The 24,175-nt window shown below is 41.3% G+C and overlaps 2 protein-coding genes across 3 annotated transcripts in view; one reads left to right on the forward strand and one right to left on the reverse strand.

Moving 5' to 3' along the window:
- The first annotated feature begins 736 nt into the window (after positions 1-736).
- Positions 737-22,029, forward strand: znf526 (zinc finger protein 526). The gene is made up of 8 exons (XM_061915096.1): positions 737-950; positions 6,932-7,265; positions 12,407-12,561; positions 12,653-12,748; positions 13,797-14,494; positions 16,166-16,307; positions 16,391-17,830; positions 21,618-22,029. The coding sequence occupies exons 2-8, from the start codon at positions 6,971-6,973 to the stop codon at positions 21,783-21,785; spliced, it is 2,994 nt and encodes a 997-aa protein (XP_061771080.1). The 5' UTR covers positions 737-950; positions 6,932-6,970; the 3' UTR covers positions 21,786-22,029.
- The window catches only part of cicb (capicua transcriptional repressor b), a 120,470-nt gene continuing 118,317 nt past the window's right edge, over positions 22,023-24,175 (reverse strand). For both annotated transcript variants that reach the window (XM_061915093.1, XM_061915092.1), the window contains exon 20: positions 22,023-23,194. In XM_061915093.1, the coding sequence (XP_061771077.1) occupies positions 22,911-23,194 (284 nt within the window). In that variant the 3' untranslated portion in view covers positions 22,023-22,910. The remainder of the gene's footprint in view (positions 23,195-24,175) is intronic.

Here is a 24,175-nt window from a genome sequence, read left to right on the forward strand (position 1 = left end):
GCGCAGGAGTGAGAAGAGGTTTTAAATTGATTAGCGCCTTGGCGGCAATTCAAGGAAATACGGTGTTTCAGTTTTACTATAAGAAACAAAGTTGTCTTTGACAGAAAAGGCATAAAACCTTATTTGTTTTACTTTATATCAACCTAAAGTTGATAAAGAGATTTACTGTAAGCATTAAATAAAAAATGATAATAATTTGACTTATTTTTAATATTTTAGTGACTGAGTTTTTGATTGATTGATTGATACTTTTATTAGTAGATTGCACAGTTCAGTACATATTCCGTACAATTGACCACCTTTTCAACTTGTTTTGGTCTGCGATGAGGTGGCGACTTGTCCAGGGTGTACGCCACCTTCCGCCCGATTGTAGCTAAGATAGGCGCCAGCACCCCCCGCGACCCCAAAAGGGAATAAGCGGTAGAAAATGGATGGATGGAACTTGTTTTGGTCCACGTTAATTAATTCATGGTAAAGATACTTTTTATGCTCCCTATGGAGCCCTAAGGATAAAAAAAAATCCATATATTTTGTTATGGTTTAAAAATGAAAAATATCAAAATAGCCGCCGCATGCTTAAATTTTTCCGTGTGCGGCCCTCTGTGGAAAAAGTTTGGACACCCCTGGTCTAAAATGACTGAGATTGGCAAACTCAAACTACAATACCCATAAAGCAAAGCGCGATGTGACGATTGGCAGCCGAGCGAGCCTATCAGCGCTTCGAAAGCTTGAGCACTACCGCATTGGGCGGGGCTTATTGTTTAGAAAATGAAGGCAAAACGGCGGGTTAGGTTATAACACGCCTTGAATCAGCGTTTCTAGCGAATATCGTCCAAATATGTACCGCTCCCGTTCCGGAGACCACGACGGAGGACGTGTGGACGTGTGGACGTGTGAATGACGCGCCGTGATGTCTGTAAAAGTCACCGTCTAACCACAGTAATTGATAGGTAAGGCTAAGAAAGGAAGGGCCCGCCGCCGTCATGGCCGCCGAACAGCTTCGGTGAAAAGTAGCTAGCGCCGCCTGACGGACCGCCGGGCGAACCGGGGCGAAGCTGTCAGGAAATTGCGCTGTGGAGGCACTGGTCTGTGTTGTCCGTGGGGTGGGGAGCGCCTTCAAGCGCCCCCGCAGACGCCATAAAAGCACATTTCCACGCATCACGATAATAAAGTAGCATGCTAGCAAGTAGCTGTGGCGAGGCTAACATGACGTCTGCTAACTGCTAATCAAATCATTCACGAAGCCCACCTGATTATGATAACAATTATTTGACAAATCATATTTCCTTGAAGTGCCGCCTGGGCGCTAATTAATTCAAAACCCCTTCTCACTCCTGCGCTTACCAAAAGAATGCGGTAAAAGTAAGCATGCGCTAATTATTTTAAAACCTCTTTTCACTACGGCACTTACCAAAGGCATGCAGTAAAAGTTTGAGTGTGATGTAAGCTTGGACTTTAAATCCTACTGAATAACTCTTAATCTTCCCTTTAAGCGATTTCAAATGACCGGTATTGAAATCAGCCTCCTCCATTTTGAAAATGATGACAGGGGAAGTGTCACTCGTGATGTCACGAGTTTGACCAGGCGGTAATACTAAGCATGCGCTAATTATTTTGAGAAGCGAGTTTGACCCGGTTGATTGGCAACACTAAATTGGTTGATTGGCAACACTAAATGGTCCCTAGTGTGTGAATGTGAGTGTGAATGTTGTCTGTCTATCTGTGTTGGCCCTGCGATGAGGTGGCGACTTGTCCAGGGTGTACCCTGCCTTCCGCCCGATTGTAGCTGAGATAGGCGCCAGCGCCCCCCGCGACCCTGAAAGGGAATAAGCGCTAGAAAATGGATGGATGGGAGTTTGACCCGGCAGTAATTCAAGGCAGGCGCATATTATATGTCCTGCGGCAATTTAAGGAAATACGGTGTATCAAAGTCAATGTATTTAGATCAGGGGTGTCAAACTCCTTTTAGATGGGAGGGGGCACCTGGAGTAAAATCTACTAAGTGGGTCGGACTGGTAAAATCACGGCACGATAACTTAAAAATAAAGAAAACTTCAGAATATTGTTTTATGTGTTTAAAAATAGAACAAACACATTTTGCAAATGTACAAATCATAGTTGTTTTTTTTACACTTACATGTTGCGGTAGGGCTGGGTGATATGGCCTTTTTATGGGCGGTATAGCTCGGTTGGTAGAGCGGCCGTGTCAGCAACTTGAGGGTTGCAGGTTCGATCCCCGCTTACGCCATCCTAGTCACTGCCGTTGTGTCCTTGGGCAAGGCACTTTGCCCACCTGCTCCCAGTGCCACCCACACTGGTTTAAATGTAACTTAGATATTGGGTTTCACTATGTAAAGCGCTTTGAGTCACTAGAGAAAAGCGCTCTATAAATATAATTCACTAATTCACACACACTTTTTAATATCGCAATATTTTTAGTCCATATCGTGATCCATCCATCCATCCATTTTCTACCGCCTATTCCCTTTTGGGGTAGCGGGGGGTGCTGGTGGCTATCTCAGCTACAATCGGGCGGAAGGTGGTGTACACCCTGGACAAGTCGCCACCTCATCGCAGGGCCAACACAGATAGACAGACAATATTCACTCTCACATTCACACACTAGGGCCAATTTAGTGTTGCCAATCAACCTATCCCCAGGTGCATGTCTTTGGAGGTGGGAGGAAGCCGGAGTACCCGGAGGGAACCCACGCATTCACGGGGAAAACATGCAAACTCCACACAGAAAGATCCCGAGCCCGGGATTTAACCCTGACTACTCAGGACCTTTGTTTTTTGATTGATTGATTGATACTTTTATTAGTAGATTGCACAGTTCAGTACATATTCCGTACAATTGACCACTAAATGGTAACACTCGAATAGGTTTTTCAACTTGTTTAAGTCGGGGTCCACGTTAATCAATTCTTGGTAACCCCTCTTCCACCGTGATACACGCTATATATCTCGATATTTTGCCTTAGCCTTGAATGAACACTTGATGCAAATAATTACATCAGTATGATGATTCTATGTGTCATTAAAACATTCTTCTTCATACTGCGTTACTAAATGCTACTTTTAAACTTTCATGCAGAGAGGGAAATCACAACTAAGTCAATTGACCAAAACTGTATTTATTAAATACCTTTCATTCTCTCGTGGCTGACTTTTTATATGAAAGAACAAATTAGTTGTGCTGCTACCTTTTGTAGCAACACTTCTGTTGCACACTTTGCATATTGCTGTTGTCAGCTGAATATCTTCCCGCTTGAAGCCAAACCACTGCCAGATGATGGATCCTAGGGCTGCGAATTTTTGGGTGTCCCACGATTCGATTCAATGTCGATTCTTGGGGTCGCGATTCGATTATACTGTAAATCGATTTTTTCAATTCAAAGCGATCTTCGATTCAAAAACGATATTTTTCCGATTCAAAAGGATTCTGTATTCATTAAATACATAGGATTTCAGCAGGATCTACCCCAGTCTGCTGACATGCTAGCAGAGTAGTGGATTTTTTTTTAAAAGCTTTTATAATTGTAAAGGACAATGTTTTATCAACTGATTGCAATAATGTAAATTTGTTTTAACTATTAAATGAACCAAAAATATGACTTATTTTATCTTTGTGAAAACATTGGACACAGTGTGTTGTCAAGCTTATGAGATGCCATGCAAGTTTAAGCCACTGTGACACTATTGTTCTTTGTTTTTAATTCGTATAAATGTCTAATGATAATGTCAGTGAGGGATTTTTAATTACTGCTATGCTGAAATTATAACTAATATTGATACTGTTGTTGATAATATTCATTTTTGTTTCACTACTTTTGGTTTGTTCTGTGTCATGTTTGTGTCTCTCAATTGCTCTGTTTATTGCAGTTCTGAGTGTTGCTGGGTCAGGTTTGGTTTTGGAATTGGATTGCATTGTTATGGTATTGCTGTGTGTTATTTTGTTGGATTGATTAAAAAAAAAGATTTTTAAAAAATGAGAAACAATGTGAGAATAGCGATTCAAGTTCGAATCGATTTCCCCACACCTCTAATGGATCCCCTGCTATTTTTTGGGCATTAATTGTTCTTCCTCCATTTGTGATCAGTTTCGCACCTTCTCTCTTTTGTAATGTCATTCGCTCAGCTAATGTTAGCCATGCTGCTACCTCTCTGCTCGGCGAGAGCGTATGACGCTGCACGCGTGACATTATGTGATGTATGTAAGAAGGTGGGCTTGTTTTACGTCTGTGAGAAGGAGAGACGAGAAGGAGTGAGAAACGCCTGTAGTGTAATGCCTGTAGTGTAATGCCTGCAGCTAAAAACAACTGTGTGAGAACATTTACTTGAATATTACGATATAGTTATTTTCTATATCCCACAGAGGCAAATTCGCGATATATTGTTTTTTATCGATACATCGCCCAGCCCCACGATATATAACTTAATATTTTAACACTTAATGCATATAATCACAGCAGTATGATGATTCGGTGTGTCTACATTAAAACATTCTTCTTTATACTGCATTGATATATGCTACTTTTGAACTTTCATGCAGGAAATCACAACTAAAAAAAATCAAATTTTTTTTTAATACAGTGTTGATCTGGAAATGTTTGCCTCGGCATTTTGATGGTGTGGGCGTGTGGCACCGAATGGAGATGTTGACATGCGGAGTAAGCACTCTTCATTCTCTAGTAGGTGACTTTTCAAATGATGCTACATATTAGCAGCAATGCTACTTTTTATAGCAACTCTTTTGCCCCACACTTGACAAATTACGGTTGTCTGTTCGACATATTCCCACTTGAAGCCAAACCACTTCCAGACGATGGACCCCCTGCTGTTTTTCTAGGGAATTAATTCTTCCTTCATTTGTTACCAGATTTGCACCTTTTCTTTCTCGTATTACCACTCCATCACAGCTAACGTTACCTCTGCTCCGCAAGGGCGTATACGTATGTGACGTATGACGTGACAGTATGTGACGTACCGTATTTTTCGGACTACAAGTCGCAGTTTTATTCATAGCTTGACCGGGGGTGCGACATATACTCTAGAGCGACTTATGTGTGAAATTATCAACACATAACCGTAAAATATCAAATAATATTATTTATCTAATTCGCAGAAGAGACAAAGAAAATGTCAGCAATCGTCACACACACGTCAACAAATAAGAAATCGGCGGGGGAGGGTCCTGGCAGAAGTTAATTGTGGGTCATGGAATGCTAACTGCTATATGCTACTGCCATAGCTATAGATCATTTCATCGTTAGAGGTAACTTATAAAAAGTGAGAAAGCCTGAACAAAAATGGCACTGATAAGGAAATCATGCAGATTACAAGCTGGACGTAGTGAAATATGCAGCAGAAAACGACAAGAGGAACCGGTGCGTACCTTAGGACGTTTTCATGGGATTTATCGATTAGGAGTGACGGATTGTTTGGTAAAGGTATAGCATGTTCTATATGTTATAGTTATTTGAATGACTCTTACCATAATATGTTAGGTTAACATACCAGGCACGTTCTCATTTGGTTATTTATGCCTCATATAACGTACACTTATTCAGCCTGTTGTTCACTATTCTTTATTTATTTTAAATTGCCTTTCAAATGTCTATTCTTGGTGTTACCATGAATTGATTAACATGGACCCCGACTTAAAAAAGTTGAAAAACTTATTCGGGTGTTACCATTTAGTGGTCAATTGTACGGAATATGTACTGTACTGCGCAATCTACTAATAAAAGTATCAATCAATATCAATCAATCAGGATTTCATCAAATAAATTTCCCACAAAAATGCGACTTATACTCCAGTGCGACTTGTATATGTTTTTTTCCTTCTTTATTATGCATTTTCGGTCGGAGCCACTTATAATCCGAAAAATACGGTATGTAAGATAGTGCGCTTGCTGTTTGTGAGAAAGACAGACAAGAAAGAGCGAGGAGAGCTGGTCGTGAAATGCTAGCACTGAGTGAGAACGTATACTCGAATATCACAATATAGTTATTTTCTATATCGCAGAGACAAACGCGCGATATATCGCCCAGCCCTATGTTGCGGTATATAGTATTCTACCTTTATTTGTCGTTATTTATACTTTCTTACTTTCTATATCATACTTTATACTATTTACACCTACTCAGTGGTTATAGTGTCTGCCCTGATCGGTAAGTCGTGAGTTCAAACCCCGACCGAGTCCTACCAAAGACTATAAAAATAGGACCCATTACCTCCCTGCTTGGCACTCAGTATCAAGGGACAGAATTGGGGGTAAAATCACCAAAAAATGATTCCCGGGCGCAGCCAACCCCACCGCTGCTGCTCACTGCTCCCCTCACCTCCCAGGAGTGAACAAAGGGATGGGACAAATGCAGAGGACAAATTTCACCACACTTAGTGTGCGTTACAATTATTGGTAATTAAATTTAAATTTAATTTCTAAATAAATTATCTGTTAATGTTCATCAATCAACTCATTGGTGTTAATTTTCAATCTATGAAAATAAAAATCAAATTTTAGGATGTTATTTACGGTATGTATGTTGCTCATTTTCCTCAACTGGTGCACTAACATGATTTAATTTTTTTTTTTTTTTATATATGTAGCATATTCTACACATACATATAATTGCTATTGCGACATCTGGTGGACACATTTAGAACAGCGGTTTCTTTCATTAAAAAACTTTTTTGGGCTCATTTCTATACTTGCCAAACTCATCCCAGCGAGGTGGATAAAACCTACCATGAATTGATTAACGTGGACCCCATTTAAACACGTTGAAAAATTTTATTCGGGTGTTACCATATAGTGGTCAATTGTACGAAAAATGTACTGTAATGTGCAATCTACTAATAAAAGTTTCAATCAATCAATCCAACCTGTTCGCGGCCCTAATCTAGATGCTTTTGTGTTCACAGGGATTGCCCATTAATCCAAAAGGAGACACAGTGAGTGACATGATGGAGGCTGACTGCATCTATGTGGAGGCTGGCCAGCCTGAAGAGGTCTACACGGAGCACCAGTACATGTGCAGCGAGTGCCACCTGCTCTTCAACACCCTGGAGGACGTGCTGATCCATCAGCAGATTCACACCGGCCAAGAAGGTGAGTTAGAGGCCGGCGAGACCATCCTGTGTGAGACGGACCAGCAAGGCCAGCAGTACCAGTGTCTGGAATGTGGAAACATCCTGGTCAATTCTGAGGAGCTGCTTCTGCACCAGGAGATGCATATGAAGGAGACGGCACAGCCAGGTGAGTGCGGATAGCAAAATATATCCTGTGTGAAGTTGCCTATCCTGCATACTTGCCAACCCTCCCAGATTTTCTGGGAGACTCCCGAAATTCAGCGCCTCTCCCGAAAACCTCCCGGGACAAATTTTTCCCCGAAATTCAGGCGGAGCTGGAGGCCACGCCTCCTCCCCTCCATGCTGACCTGAGTGAGGACAGCCTATTTTCACGTCCTCTTTCCCACAATATAAATAGCGTGTCTGCCCAATGACGTTATAACTGTAGAATGATCGAGGGCGAGTTCTTGGTTTCTTATGTGGGTTTATTGTTAGGCAGTTTCATTAACGTCCTGCCAGCGCGGTAACAACACACAACAACAGCAGTCACATTTTTGTCTACCGTAAAGCAGTTCGTCCGCCGTAAACAGCAATGTTGTGACACTCTTAAACAGGACAATATTGCCATCTACTGTACATGCATATGGTTAGAAAAATAGTGACAGAGAATAGAACAAGGATGGACAATTCAACCCTTAACTCAACAATGAGTGTTATGTGTGTGTATATGTGTAAATAAATGAGCACTGAAATTCAAGTATTTCTTGACTTGGTGAATTGTAGCTGTAAATATACTCCTCCCCTCTTAACTACGCCCCCCCCACTTCCCGAAATCGAAGGTCTCAAGGCTGGCAAGTGTGCTATCCTGTCCAAATCTTCCTAAACTTGTTCCAATAAAAAAATTCTGGTTTGTGTCGTTCCGATTTTTTAAAGGGGACTCTTTTTGGATTTTTGCCTACTTTTCACAATCATGAGACGTGGATGGATGTATTATAGTTAAAGTACCACTGATAGTCACACACACACTAGGTGTGGTGAAATGAACTCTCCGCATTTGACCCATCCCCTTGTTCCACCCCATGGGAGGTGAGAGGAGCAGTGAGAGGTGGCCGCGCTCGGGAATCATAATTCCAGCCCTTGATGCTGAGTGCCAAGCAGGCAGGTAATGGGTCCCAATTTTTATAGTCCTTGGTATGACTCGTCCGGGGTTTGAACTCACAACTTATCGATCTCCAGGCAGACACTAACCACTAGGCCAGTGGTTCTCAAATTGGGGTAAGCGTACCCCTGGGGGTACTTGAAGGTGCGCCAAGGGGTACGTGAGATTTTAAAAAAAATTGTAAAAATAGCAACAATTAAAAAGTCCTTTATAAATATATTTATTGAATAATACTTCAACAAAATATGAATGTAACTTCATAAACTGTGAAAAGAAATGCAATATTCAGTGTTGACAGCTAGATTTTTTGTGGACATGTTCAATAAATATCATTTATGTTTAAAATATTATTTTTTTGTTAAGAAATGTTTAGAATGAAGTTCATGAATCCAGATGGATCTCTATTACAATCCCTAAGGAGGGCACTTTAAGTTGATGATTACTTCTATGTGTAGAATTTTTAATTTATAATGGAATCACTTGTTTATTTTTCAACAAGTTTTTAGTTATTTTTATATCTTTTTTCCCAAATAGTTCAAGAAAGACCACTACAAATGAGCAATATTTTGCCCTGTTATACAATTTAATAAATCAGAAACTGATGACATAGTGCTGTATTTTAATTCTTTATCTCTTTTTTTTTTTTTCAACCAAAAATGCTTTGCTCTGATTAGGGGGTACTTGAGTTAAAAAAAATGTTCACAGGGGGTACATCACTGAAATAAGGTTGAGAACCACTGCACTAGACCCCTGAGCAGGCTTCTTTTGAACAGGTATTCTTTTTTGAATAATTTTAAACATAAAAAAATGCGTTCAAAAGTCTGCTTACGATGGAGCCTATGTCAGTTGCTCTATACTGCCTATAAAACCCTTAAAAAAAACACCCAAATACCTCCTATTAAAGTTGTATATGCAAAATGTAAGTATATATGTAATGTAGTAACAGGCACATTTATAGAATAACATTTAATATTTACGACTTTTGCTCATTTTAAGCTTATGCGGAGCAATGATGTTCAACTACATCACTGATTACCACTCACTGCAGACTTTATCAGGGTCAACAGATGAAAGGGGGGGTGGAACCAAGCGTCTTTTCGTGTCGTTCGCCATATTCGGGTCTAAATTGGCTGTCAAAGTGTACAGTGTTGTCGGAATAGGTCTTCATCCTTCTACTATTCAGGTGAGAGGCACGATTTATGATCTAGAATAAAGTTTGACAAGCAGCAAACCAGTCGATCAGGGTAACTTATGCACACAAGCTCGTGAGCACGGCGTGGCTATAAATAGTTTGTCTGCTTAAGCGCTTATAATAACAATATCACTAATACTTGGTTAATTCTCAAGTCACAAAATGTAAATGATGTTGGCGCTTTTTTAATGGTTATTTATTGGATTTTATGGGTGTAAAAGAGGACTTCCCATTGGCTCCGCTGTAAGCAGACTTTCATTTACGGGTTACAACAAATTAAAAAAATGAATCCGTCATGTCTTTCATGATTGTGAACGATGGGCAAAATTCCAATAAAATACAGTTCCTCTTTAAGTTATTCTAAAATACACTTTCTGACTAGTGATGTCATTCAACCCCCTCACATGGTCCAACTCACCTCAAGCTTGTTTCATTTGTTTTGTGCTGCGAAATGTTTGAACTATTATAATTTTTAAGTTATTAGCGTTTCGGTATTCATAACCACCCCCCCACCTTTTGAAAACCTCCCTAAACCAGTCCGTTATTGGTGCTGCAAACATTTTTGGTCTCTTACTGTTTTTAAGTTATCAATGTTAGGCGATTCACCTGTGTGAAGTTGCCCCACTTTTTCCCAAAGCTCCTCAAACTTCTGTGTGTTACATTTGTGCTGCGGAAATATTTGTTTGGGCCATCATGATTTTTGCTTTTGTTATTAATGTGTAACTATGTTTTAGTAATCCCCCCAACTATCTTGAAAATTTCCCAAACTTATCCTATTAGTTTCTGCTGCAAACATTTTTGGTCTAACTATTATAGTTTTTGCGTTAACGTCTTGTGATTCACCTCTGTGACGTTTGCTTGTCCAGGTTTCATGGTTTTGTTAATGTGTAATGAATGTGTTAGTAATCATAACTAGACCCTAACTATGGCAAAATCCCCCCAAACTTGTCTCATTCATTTGTACTTAACATTTTGAAATTAACAAATTGACCAACTTCTGGGCGTTCTGCCACAACCTTCCACTATATGTGTGGAAAAAGTAACTGACAAAATTAAGGACAAACAAGGGAAATTTGAGACTCATATTTAGAATTTTAGTCTTGGTATACTCAGAAAGTATGGCAAAAACTTGTGTGGACCAAAGTAATAATTTTAGTTTTTACATTGTAAAACACAATGGTCAAACGTAATGTTGTTTTATGTGGCCTGAACATGATGTATCAATTAAGCACTTCATTATTTTTACTAAATGCATTCGTTCTTAGTTTTGACAGAAAACTTGCATGTTGTTTTTTTAACTTTACTATCTGATAATGCAACAAACTATAGTACCATACATCACCAGTATTGTTAAAATATCTGTCACCCTGACCTATGATTTCAAAGCACGTTAGACATTAATGTGTATGTAAAACATTTAAGCCAGGGGTCACCAACCTTTTTGAAACCAAGAGCTACTTCTTGGCTACTGATTAATACGAAGGGCTACCAGTTTGATACACACACTAAAATAAATTGCCAGAAATAGCCAATTTGCTCAATTTACCTTTAATTAATAAATCTATATTTATAAAAAAATTGGCATTTCTGTATGTCATTTCGTCGTACATTTTTTTTTTTCCTTTTACGGAAGGTTTTTTGTAGAGAATAAATTATGAAAAAACACTTAATTGAACGGTTTAAAAAAGAGGACAAAACATGAAAAAAATTAAAATAAGATTTTGAAACATAGTTTATCTTTAATTTCGACTCTTTAAAATTCAAAATTCAAACGAAAAAAAAATGAATAGAAAATTTAGCTAATTCGAATCTTTTAAAAAAAAAAAAAATTTATGGAACATCATTAGTAATTTTTCTTGATTAAGATTAATTCTAGAATTTTGATGACATGTTTTAAATAGGTTAAACTCCAATCTGCACTTTGTTATAATATACAACAAATTGGACCAAGCTATATTTCTAACAAAGATAAATCATTATTTCTTCTAGATTTTCCAGAACAAAAATTTTAAAAGAAATTCAAAAGAGTTTGTAATAAGTTTGAAATTCGATTCTACAGATTTTCTATATTTGCCAGAATATTTTTTTTGAATTCTTCGTCGAAAAAACAAAAGCTAAAATGAAGAATTAAAATAAAATGTATTTATTATTCTTTATAATAATACATTTTTTTTAACTTGAACATTGAATTAAATTGTCAGGAAAGAAGAGGAAGGAATTTAAAAGGTAAAAAGGTATATGTTTAAAAATCCTAAAATCATTTTTGAGGTTGTATTTTTTTCTCTAAAATTGTCTTTCTGAAAGTTATAAGAAGCAAAGTAAAAAAATTTATGAATTTATCTAAACAAGTGAAGACCAAGTCTTTAAAATATTTTCTTGGATTTTCAAATTCTATTTGAGTTTTGTCCCTCTTAGAATTAAAAATGTCGAGCAAAGCAAGACCAGCTTGCTAGTAAATAAATAAAATTAAAAAAATAGAGTCAGCTCACTGGTAAGTGCTGCTATTTGAGCTATTTTTAGAACAGGCCAGCGGGCTACTCATCTGGCCCTTATGGGCTACCTGGTGCCCGCGGGCACCGCGTTGGTGACCCCTGATCTAAGCAAATGCAATCAAGGCGATTGTGTACTATCTTGAGGCAATTATACATTAAGTCATGTACAGTATATTCGCGGTTATATAACTGCAGTGAAAACAAGTTTGACACCTCTGCAAAAGTTACATTATGAGGGAAAAGCTATCAAATATACTAGATAAAGTATGACTTTGAGAATAAAGAAATCATGTTTTCTTAAAAAAAAGGCTCAACTTTTTAAAGTGGGTTTGGGGATATTTTTTTTAATCGATAATTTAAGAAAAAAAAATAATCTCAATTCGAATATAATCACAATTTTAACAAATGTGTATTTTGAAACATCAGTATCAATTCTTTGAATTAGAGACTGTACACTAACCAACTTCTGCGTTATCATTCCTCAGAGTACAGTGAGGCCCTGGTGCCTGAAGATTCTGGTGCGCAGTCTCCCCAGTACCAGTGTCTGGACTGCTTGGCCCTGTTTGACTCACCTGATTCTTGGCTGGAGCACCGCAGAAGCCACAGCACGAGCGCCACACACAGCCACATGGAGACCATGGTGAGGGTCACAGATGTCATTCATCAACTACTACCGTGAAAGTGGATCTAATGCAAAGCTATATCAGAGTCATTCCTGCCTTGGCCTACAGGAGTATGTGCTCCAACCAGACGGCACCGTGACTCCCATCAACAACGTGCCAAACTTTGTGCTGAGTGAGCAACAGGCTGGGGAAATCTTGGCACAGGTGCGTGGAATGAAACGTGTGTATCCTCAGATGGTAGGTGTGTAACAGTATGTGTATTTGTATTGAACCGTTTCGGTACGGGGTTTTCGGTCCGGGGTTTTCGGTCCGGTTCGGAGGTGTATCGAACAAGTTTGTAAGCTAGTCATAACAAGCTGCTCTGCTTTCTGCCTCTGTCTCAGCATCCAGCATTGCCCCACCCACACAACCATCTGATTGGTTACATACAAAGCCAATCAGCAGTGCGTATTCAGAGCAGATAGGTGTTTAGCAAGTGAGCAGCGTACTCTCCCCAAATTATAAAAAACACCTCCCAGTCAGAACTACTGCTAACATCACTATGAGCCCGTTGACCTTCTAAAAACTTAAACTGCAGCTCAGCTCGCTCGCAGTTCTGGGTTGAGGTGAAGGCTAATTAGCTTTTAGCGTGACATTAGCTCCTTTTGCTGTTTGTGTGTGTGTGTGTGTATGCTAGTGACATAATGTAAGTGCATCATTAAGCCTACATGAACTCCATGGTGTTCAGGGATGAATAGTCTCTCCTATTGCTATTGTACTATTTTTTTCAGCTATAGTTATATTAATCATTAGTAATGTAGCAGCCTAGTTTTGTATGGCAGGTTCCCCACTATCACATGTTGATAAAAATATAACATTTACATGATAAAAGTCAACTACAGGCTTCCCAAATGCTGTGATAAATTAAGCATGATGAGTTGACTGGAAACTGTTTAATGTTGCACTTTTTATATGTGGAAGGAACGTTTTGTCATTTTATTTAATCTGAGCAACAACTTGAGGCAGTTTAATGTGGATTAACGTGTGCAGAACTATTATAGTGTTCCCAATGTTAAAAGGATAAAGCCATTGTTTACAAATTTGGTAAATTATTAACCCCCAAATTTATATTTTGTTTTCTTACTGTACCGAAAATGAATTGAACCGTGACCTCTAAACCGAGGTACGTACCCAACCGAAATTTCTGTGTACCGTTACACCCCTATCAGATAGAGACGAAAGGTTAGTCTATTTGACTTTGTGGATCTTTCAGGTGTTCGCACAGCAGCAGAAAAAGAAGACCGACCACTCTGAGGTCTCCAAATCGGCCTCCCGCGCTTCCCTGCTACCCCCTGTGACGTCCAACCCGGGCTTGGCCACCATGCACCTTCAGATTCTAACCGCTCAAGCTCTGGCCGACGGCTCCAGCCTGCTTGGTCAGGGAAAGAAGGGCACCCGGAGAGTGGAGCTGAGGTTGGCACCGAGCGCCCGCAGCGACACCCAGTGGCAGGCGGCTGAGATGGTGGTCATCCACCCCTACGAATGCTCCGAATGCTCTCTCCTCTTCCAAAGCCCGGAGGACTTACTCCAACACCAGGGGGAACACTTCCTGGGGCAGGAGAAAGAAAGCGCAGAGGCGGGACAAATAGGTGGCGTTGAGAAAGCACACAAGACGGACAGCTTGACAATGCGACAACCAAATCAGTTTAGAATAGCGGAGAAGAAAGGTGCGGCATGGGCCAAGCCTCAGCAATGTACGCTGTGTGACCGCACCTTCAACTCCGCCAACCGCCTCAGTGCCCACCAGCGCGTGCACGAGATGGGCACGCACGAATGCAACGAGTGCGGAAAGGTCTTTAAGAAGGAAACGTCGCTGCAGACTCACCTGCGTTCTCACTCGGGCGTGGCCAGGTATCTGTGTGTGGATTGCGGCCAATGCTTTACCACGGAGATGACCCTCATTGTGCACAGGTGAGCACTCAGAACAGGACCAGGTTTTCTACAAACCCTGTTTCCGTATGAGTAGGGAAATTGTGTTAGATGTAAATATAAACGGAATACAATGATTTGCAAATCATTTTCCACCCATATTTAGTTGAATGTGCTTCATAGACAACATATTTGATGTTCAAACTGATAAAATATATATTTTTTGCAAATAATCATTAACTTTAGAATTTGATGCTGGCAACACGTGACAAAGAAGTTGGGAAAGGTGGCAATAAATACCGATAAAGTTGAGGAATGCTCATCAAACATTTATTTAGAACATCCCACAGGTGTGCAGGCTAATTGGGAACAGGTGGGTGCCGTGATTGGGTATAAAAACAGCCTCCCAAAAAATGCTCAGTCTTTCACAAGAAAGGATGGGGCGAGGTACATCCCTTTGTCCACAACTGTGTGAGCAAATAGTCAAACAGTTTAAGAACAGCGTTTCTCAAAGTGGAATTGCAAGAAATTTTGGGATTTCAACATCTACGGTCCATAATATCATCAAAAGGTTCAGAGAATCTGGAGAAATCACTCCACGTAGGCCGGAAACCAACATTGAATGACCGTGACCTTCGATCCCTCGGACGGCACTATTTCAAAAACCGACATCAAAATCTTAAGGATATCACCACATTGGCTCAGCAACACTTCAGAAAACCACTGTCACTAAATACAGTTTGTCGCTACATCTGTAAGTGCAAGTTAAAGCTCTACGATGCAAAGCAAAAGCCATTTATCAACAACATCCAGAAATGCCGCCCGCTTCTCTGGGCCCGAGATCATCTAAGATGGACTGATACAAAGTGGAAAAGTGTTCTGTGGTCTGACTAGTCCACATTTCAAATTGTTTTTGGAAACATTTGGACGTTGTGTCCTCCAGAGCAAAGAGGAAAAGAATCATCAAGACTGTTATAGGCGCAAAGTTCAAAAGCCAGCATCTGTGATGCTATGGGGGTGTATTAGTGCCCAAGGCATGGGTAACTTACACATTTGTGAAGGCACCATTAATGCTGAAAGGTACATACAGGTTTTGGAACAACCTATGCTGCCATCTAAGCGCCATCTTTTTCATGGATGCCCCTGCTTATTTCAGCAAGACAATGCCAAGCCACATTCAGCACGTGTTACAACAGCGTGGCTTTGTAAAAAAAGAGTGCGTGTACTATCCTGGCCCGCCTGCAGTCCAGACCTGTCTCCAATTGTAAATGTGTGGCACATTATGAAGCGTAAAATACGACAACGGAGACCCCGGACTGTTGAAGGACTGAAGCTCTACATAAAACAAGAATGAGAAAGAATTCCACTTTCAAAGCTTCAACAATTAGTTTCCTCAGTTCGCAAACATTTATTGAGTGTGGTTAAAAGAAAAGGTGATGTAACACAGTGGTGAACATGCCCTTTCCCAACTACTTTGGCACGTGTTGCAGCCATGAAATTCTAAGTTAATTGTTATTTGCAAAAAAAAATTAAGTTTATGAGTTTGAACATCAAATATGTTGTTGTTTTTGTAGTGCATTCAACTGTATATGGGTTGAAAAGGATTTGCAAATCATTGTATTCCGTTTATATTTACATCTAACACAATTTCCCAACTCCTATGGAAACGAGGTTTGTACTTCTGTGTGCTTCAGCTTTGCTTCCATTTTGCAGGAAGTTGCACACCTCAGATCCCTTTCACAAATGTCAGTTCTGCAACAAAACCTTCGCCAACATGACCAAGTACCTCTACCACCGGCAAACACACCTCAGCCTTGACGCCTCTGGTGCGAAGAGCTCCATTGCTACCACCAGTGTACTCCACATTCCTACTTTCTTACAGTCCTGAACCTGTAAGACATGTTTGAATGGGACTCAGATGCTTTCTTCTCTCTCCAGGTGGATGCGGCTCCACGCCGAGCGTCGCAATCCACCCTCGCCATCCTGCAGAGAGTGAGGGAGAAAAACGTTCGCCTGATGCCCCCGCTCACAGAGGAGGAGATGGAGAATATGGACCAGGATCCTTCAGGGAGAAGTGAGGTGGCCAGGCAGGAAGAGAAGATGATCCAGGTTGCGGCGGCAGCGGAAGTCTCCGCCGCCAAAGCTCCTGAGGACGTCGCACCCGGCTCTTCGGGAAGTGATCCCTCCCTTTTGTCGGCCAAAAAAACATTCACTTGCCATTCCTGCTCCAAAACATTCCCCTCACAGATGCAGTTCGTCTACCACCGTCGCAAGGCGCACGCTGTTGAACGCAGCTTCGTGTGCGGCGTGTGCGGCAAGTCATTCAAGAAGCAGATCCACATGCGCAACCACAGCCGCACGCACACGGGCGAGCGGCCGTTCCAGTGCGCCGACTGTGGCAAGACCTTCTCGTCCCTCGCCAACCTCAGGCGACACAACCTCATCCACACGGGCGTGAAGCCTTACCACTGCAGCTTGTGTAACCGCTCCTTCTCGCAGTCGTCCAACCTGCGTCAGCACAGCCGGCTGCACCTGGGGGCGGCTGGACTGACCTGCCCCGATTGCCCCGCCACCTTTAGCAACGCCAACAGGCTGGCGGTGCATCGCTACACGCATCACCCGGGATCTCCCGCCCCGTTCCCGTGCCTTCACTGCGCCGCCGGCTTCGTCACTGGGAGGCGGCGGGACGAACACTGTTTGGAGCAGCACCCCCTGCTGCCCCCGGGCGGAGACGCCACAGCACTAAATGAGACGGGATTAGAAGATTGTGGCGTTGTCACACAAGGAGGTCTGGACTGTGACATCTGCGGTAAAAAGCTGAACTCTGCCGCCAACCTGCGACTCCATAAACTGAGCCACCTGGGTCCGGGGCGGCTGCGTGGTGCCTCCATGAAGCGGCCTAAATCCCACCAGTGTCTCATCTGCGGCAAGTTCTTTGTTTCCACCTCCGGTGTGGCGCTGCACCAGAGGGTCCACACGGGCGAGCGCCCCTTCCCCTGCCAGGTGTGCGGCAAGCGCTTCCGGCAGAACACGCACCTGCGCGAGCACCTGCGCACGCACTCCGGGGAGCGGCCGTTCCGCTGCGAGGTGTGTGGGAAGGGCTTCATCCAGAGCATGCACCTGGCCGAGCATCGCCGAACGCACACGGGCGAGCGGCCCCACAAGTGCCCTTACTGCAGCAAGGCCTTCAAGACCTTCTCCAACCTGAGGAACCACAAGAAGACGCACAACAGGCAGCAGAGGCCGGACAAGGAGGTCGCCGCCCAAGTTGCGGCGGCGTCTTCGAGCTCCACCGTGACCGTGGTGGAGGGTTCTGCTGTGGAACTTGCCAAGGGGCAGCCTCACCTCATCCAGATTCAATCATCTGATGGTGAAAAGGTCAGTCTGTATCTGTGGAAAAAATGCTCCAAAGTAGAGATGGGAATTTTAGAGCACCTCACAATTCTATTAAAATCTGTTATTGATGCATCGTTAATTTATGTACAGGACAGGTCAGAAGTTTGGACACACCTCCTCATTCAATGCGTTTTCATGACTATTTACATTGTAGATTGTCACTGAAGGCATCGTGTGGAGTTATGTACTTAACAAAAAAAAGGGGAAAAAACTGAAAACATGTTTTATATTCTAGTTTCTTCAAAATAGCCACCCTTTGCGCTCATTACTGCTTTGCACACTTTTGGCATTCTCTCGGACTTCAAGAGGTGAACTTGAAATGGTTTTCACTTCACAGGTGTCACAGTTGTGATGCCTTCAGTGACAATCTACAATATAAATATTAGGGCTGTGAATCTTTGGCTGTCCCACGATTTGATTCAATATCGATTTTTTTTTTTTCAATTCAACAATTCTCGATTCAAAAACGATTTTTTTTCCCGATTCAACAGGATTCTGTATTCATTCAATACATAGGATTTCAGCAGGATCTACCCCAGTCTGCTGACATGCTAGAGTAGTAGATTTTTGTAAAAAGCTTTTATAATTGTAAAGGACAATGTTTTATCAACTGATTTTTAAAATAATGTAAATTTGTTTTAACTATTAAACGAACCAAAAATAAAACTTATATTATCTTTGTGAAAATATTGGACACAGTGTGTTGTCAAGCTTATGAGATGTGATGCAAGTGTAAGCCACTGTGACACTATTGTTGTTTTCTTTATTTTTATAAATGTCTAATGATAATGTCAATGAGGGATTTTTAATCACTGCTATGCTGAAATTATAACTAATATTGATACTGTTGTTGATAATATTCATTTTTGTTTCACTATTTTTGGTTTGTTCTGTGTGGTGTTTGTGTCTTTTGATTGAGTGATTGATACTTTTATTAGTAGATTGCACAGTACAGTACATATTCCGTACAATTGACCACTAAATGGTAACACCCCAATAAGTTTTTCAACTTGTTTAAGTCGGGGTCCACGTTAATCAATTCATGGTAAATTCATTCAATTCATGTCTCCTCTCAATTGCTCTGTTTATTGCAGTTCTGAGTGTTGCTGGGTCAGGTTTGGTTTTGGAATTGGATTGCATTGTTATGGTATTGCTGTGTAGTGGTTTGTTGGATTGATAATAAATAAAAAAATTTAAAAAATCGATAAAAAAAAGAAAAAAAGAATTGCACAATGTGAGAATCACGATTAATATTTGAATCGATTTTCCCGCACACCCCTAATAGTCATAAAAATAAAGAAAAGGCATTGAAATGAGAAGATGTGTCCAAATTTTGGCCTGTACTGTATATGGATGCAGCTTTTACATTTATTTTTGTTTCACTAAATAAGTGTTTATCACTTTCATCTTTAAAAAACAAGTGCATTTGTAATAAGAAAGTGAAATTAATTCCCATCGCATTTATTAAATTAATAGAAATGTGTGTTAAACTGGAATATAATAAAAGGAGCTGGATGGTTCTCAGTGAGGTGGCTTGCTGCAGTCAGCTAAATTGTTGAACTGTCTGCATTACTTTATATACAAACAATTAATCTCTTATCGACAATAACTATCGTATATCTCGGAGTATAAGTCGCACCTGCTGACAATACATAATAAAGAGGGGGAAAAACATATATATAAGTCACACTGGAGTATACAGTGGGGTAAAAGTATTTAGTCAGCCAGCGATTGTGTAAGTTCTCCCACTTAAAATGATGACAGAGGTCTGTAATTTTCATCATAGGTACACTTCAACTGTGAGAGGCAACAGGAATTCACATTGTAGGAATTCTAAAGAATGTATTTGTAAATTATGGTGGAAAATAAGTATTTGGTCAACCATTCAAAGCTCCCACTGATGGAAGGAGGTTTTGGCTCAAAATCTCACGATACATGACCCCATTCATTCTTTCCTTAACACGGATCAATCGTCCTGTCCCCTTAGCAGAAAAACAGCCCCAAAGCATGATGTTTCCACCCCCATGCTTCACAGTAGGTATGGTGTTCTTGGGATGCAACTCGGTATTCTTCTTCCTCCAAACACCACCAGTTGAGTTTATTCCAAAAAGTTTTATTTTGGTTTCATCTGACCACATGACATTCTCCCGATCCTCTGCTGTATCATCCATGTATCCATTTTGGTATAAACTCAACTTGTGTTTGGAGGAAGAAGAATACTGAGTTGCATCCCAAGAACACCATACCTACTGTGAAGCATGGGGGTGGAAACATCATGCTTTGGGGCTGCTTTTCTGCTAAGGGGACAGGACGATTGATCCGTGTTAAGGAAAGAACGAATGGGGTCATGTATCGTGAGATTTTGAGCCAAAACCTCCTTCCATCAGTGAGAGCTTTGAATGGTTGACCAAATACTTATTTTCCACCATAATTTACAAATAAATTCTTTAGAATTCCTACAATGTGAATTCCTGTTGCCTCTCACAGTTGAAGTGTACCTATGATGAAAATTACAGACCTCTGTCATCATTTTAAGTGGGAGAACTTGCACAATCGCTGGCTGACTAAATACTTTTTTGCCCCACTATAAATCGCATTTTTTGGGGAAATGTATTTGACAAAACCCGACACCAAGAATAGACATTTGGTAGAGCTCGGTTGGTAGAGCAGCCAAGCCAGCAACTTGAGGGTTGCAGGTTCGATTCCCGCTTCTGCCATCCTAGTCACAGTTGTTGTGTCCTTCGGCAAGGCACTTTACCTACCTGCTCCCAGTGCCACCCACACTGGTTTAAATCTAACTTAGATATTGGGTTTCACTATGTAAAAGCGCTTTGAGTCACTAGAGAAAAGCGCTATATTTATATATATATATATATATATATATGTATTTAGTCCGTTGTGTCCTGAGCAAGACACTTCACCCTTGCTCCTGATGGGTGCTGGTTGGCGCCTTGCATGGCAGCTCCCTCCATCAGTGTGTGAATGTGTGTGTGAATGGGTAAATGTGGAAGTAGTGTCAAAGCGCTTTGAGTACCTTGAAGGTAGAAAAGCGCTATACAAGTACAACCCATTTATCATTTATTTATATAAATATAATTCACTTCACTTCAAAATAAAGAATAGTGAACAACAGGCTGAATAAGTGTACGTTATATGAGGCATAAATAACCAACTGAGAAGGTGCCTGCTATGTTAACCTAACATATTATGGTAAGAGTCATTCAAATAACTATAACATATAGAACATGCTATACCTTTACCAAACAATCAGTCACTCCTAATCGATAAATCCCATGAAATCTTATACGTCTAGTCTCTTCCACGAATGAGCTAAATAATATTATTTGATATTTTACGGTAATGTGTTAATAATTTCACACATAAGTCGCCAACAATGAAATGATCCATTTTAATAGGTACGGCAGTAGCACATAGCAGTTAGCATTCCATGACCCACAATGCACTTCTGCCATGACCCTCCCCCGCCGACTTCTTATTGGTTGACGTGTGTGTAACGATTGTGGACATTTTCTTCGTCTCTTCCGCGAATGAGCTAAATAATATTTGATATTTTACAGTAATGTGTTAATAATTTCACACATAAGTCGCACCCCCAGCCAAACTATGAAAAAAACTGTGACTTATAGTCCGAAAAATCGGTAATCGATTTTATAATCAAGCATGTCCGAATTGTGATGCATCTAAAAATGTATTTCCCGGGCCTCTACTCTCAAAGTGTGAATGAAATATGTCCATCATTGTGTCCCAGGCCAGTCCAACCATCATGTGCAATGAGTTTGGGGAGACCATTGCCATCATTGAGAGCAGCGAGGGAGGGGTGGTGCCTTTCGAGCAGGCGTTGGAGATCTTTCACACGGCGCTGGAGAACGGCCTCGCCATGGAGACCGTTTCCATTGAAGGTATGCACCTGCTCTGAGGACAAATGGCCATCAAACAAAACAAAAAAACTGAAAAAATGCTGATCAATGATTAATAGTCGCAGATGTTGTATCTGCAAAGTTGTGAGACAGCATTTTGAAATGGACAAAAAGTGCTTTAAAAGCTTTTGGCTTGTATATAAAAAAGTTGTACATCACATGACCTTTTTTAATAAGTTTACATTTCTGTGGACCGCTGCCATGAAATACATGAACTGAATAAATATTTGGCCTCATTCACCACCTAATTGCTCTTTTATTGGCATACTGAAAGTTACAGATACAAAAATTGTTTGTGTCTCTCGGATACTGAACAGCGAAAACAAGAAGTAGAACACAAAAAACATTGAAAAGCCATATAATTGTGTTTTAAAGAAGGGGCACCTTTAACAGTCCATTTGTGTCCATAACCACTACAGGATTTATCCAAGACGTGATCAGTGTGTTTGATTGTGGAAGGAGCTCAGGGTAGAGCGGGAAGGTGACAAAAGAAGGAAAGAAGTGTTGTCGATAAATACTGATTTGTGTTACTGAAGGAATGTTTGCTAAAAAGCCAGTGGTGGGAAGACTGGAGCACGGCGGGGGTGAATGTGCATGCGTGAGGCAGCCTCCAGCCAAGAAGAAGGATGCAATGACAGGAGGATTCATTAATATAATAATATTAAAAGTCACAGGAACAAACCCATAATGATTTTTTTTTAAAAAGGGTCAATAAAACTATTTTGCCAAAAAAAAAAGGATAATGGCCAAAGACGCACTAACCTTCCTTCCTTCATGCTTAACCGACAACAAGAGGCACGGGAATGTTTGCTTCCTCTCTGATTGATGATCTGTGCAGCGGGAATGACGGCACAGCCAGAAGTGTCAGACCTTTCCGGAAAAGGTCTTGAGAATGGAGATAAAGGAACCGGGTGGTTCAGAGTCCAGGGGCCCAGCCCCCAAGTGTCTGCAGGAACTTCCAAGAAGCTTTCCTGTCCGACTCCAATCTTTTTAAAGCTTTTAAGACTTTTCCAGACTGTTTGATATCTGTCACTTCCGAAGGAGAAATGATTAATACAAAAAAAGGTTTCCGCGCCTTTTTTTTTTGGTATCTCATGTCAAAGACTGAAACTGGTCCTCGATCTTCACCTGGAAGAGTCCTGCGAGTCGCCGGGATCCTGCGGGCTCCCCTCTGCCCCGCCTTCCTCGTCTACGTCGTCCTGCAGATCTCCTGCCCCCCTTCCTGCGTCCCCTGGTTGGGCACCGGAGGGTCCGGGCAGGGCATCAGGGGGCATGGGGAGACCCGAGGCGTCGGATGGGGTGGCAGTCTGCATGATCTTCTGCCGGACCTCCCTGATCTTCAGCTGCAGGCACACTTTACTGGGGAATATGTCGGAGTATCTGGTCTGGAAGGCTGCGGTGGCTTGAGCTGCAGGTGGGGGGACAAAGCATCAATGTGTGTCCTTAGTAACTTTTTCCACTTAGGGCCGCAGACTGAAAAATCAAAGCAAGCGGGGGCCATTTTGACATTTTTTTTATTTTAAAAGCCTACTGAAATGAGATGTTCTTATTTAAACGGGGATAGCAGGTCCATTCTATGTGTCATACTTGATCATTTCGCGATATTGCCATATTTTTGCTGAAAGGATTTAGTAGACTATGCGACCTCATCCTGCAGCTCAAAAAGGCAGGTGTGATCGTAGCTCCTCAGCTTCTCTCAGAGACACTGGCGTTCACCGCAGCCATCCGACTTTCAGGTATGACACTAAAATACTGGTAACACAATACGCAGATAAGGGATTTTCCAGAATTATCCTAGTAAATGTGTCTAATTACATCTGAATTGCTCACACTGCCGCCGCCTGGAGCCGTCTCCTTTTCTTTTTAATTAGTGCTTCACTCTAACTTTCCTCATCCACAAATCTTTCATCCTCGCTCAAATTAATGGGGAAATCGTCGCTTTCTCGGTCTGAATCGCTTTTACTGCTGGTGGCTCACATTATGTGAAGTGAAGTGAATTATATTTATATAGCGCTTTTCTCAAGTGACTCAAAGCGCTTTACATAGTGAAACCCAATATCTAAGTTACATTTAAACCAGTGTGGGTGGCACTGGGAGCAGGTGGGTAAAGTGTCTTGCCCAAGGACACAACGGCAGTGACTAGGATGGCACAAGCGGGAATCGAACCTGCAACCCTCAAATTGCTGGCACGGCCACTCTACCAACCGAGCTATGCCGCCCACATTGTAAACAATGTTCAGATGTGAGGAGCTCCACAACCCGTGAAGTCACGCGCACATCGTCTGCTACTTCCGGTACAGGCAAGGCTTTTTTATTAGCGACCAAAAGTTGCAAACTTTATCGTGGATGTTCTCTACTAAATCCTTTCAGCAAAAATATGGCAATATCG

The sequence above is a fragment of the Nerophis ophidion genome, linkage group LG11 (assembly GCF_033978795.1).
Source record: "Nerophis ophidion isolate RoL-2023_Sa linkage group LG11, RoL_Noph_v1.0, whole genome shotgun sequence".
NCBI lineage: Eukaryota > Metazoa > Chordata > Actinopteri > Syngnathiformes > Syngnathidae > Nerophis > Nerophis ophidion.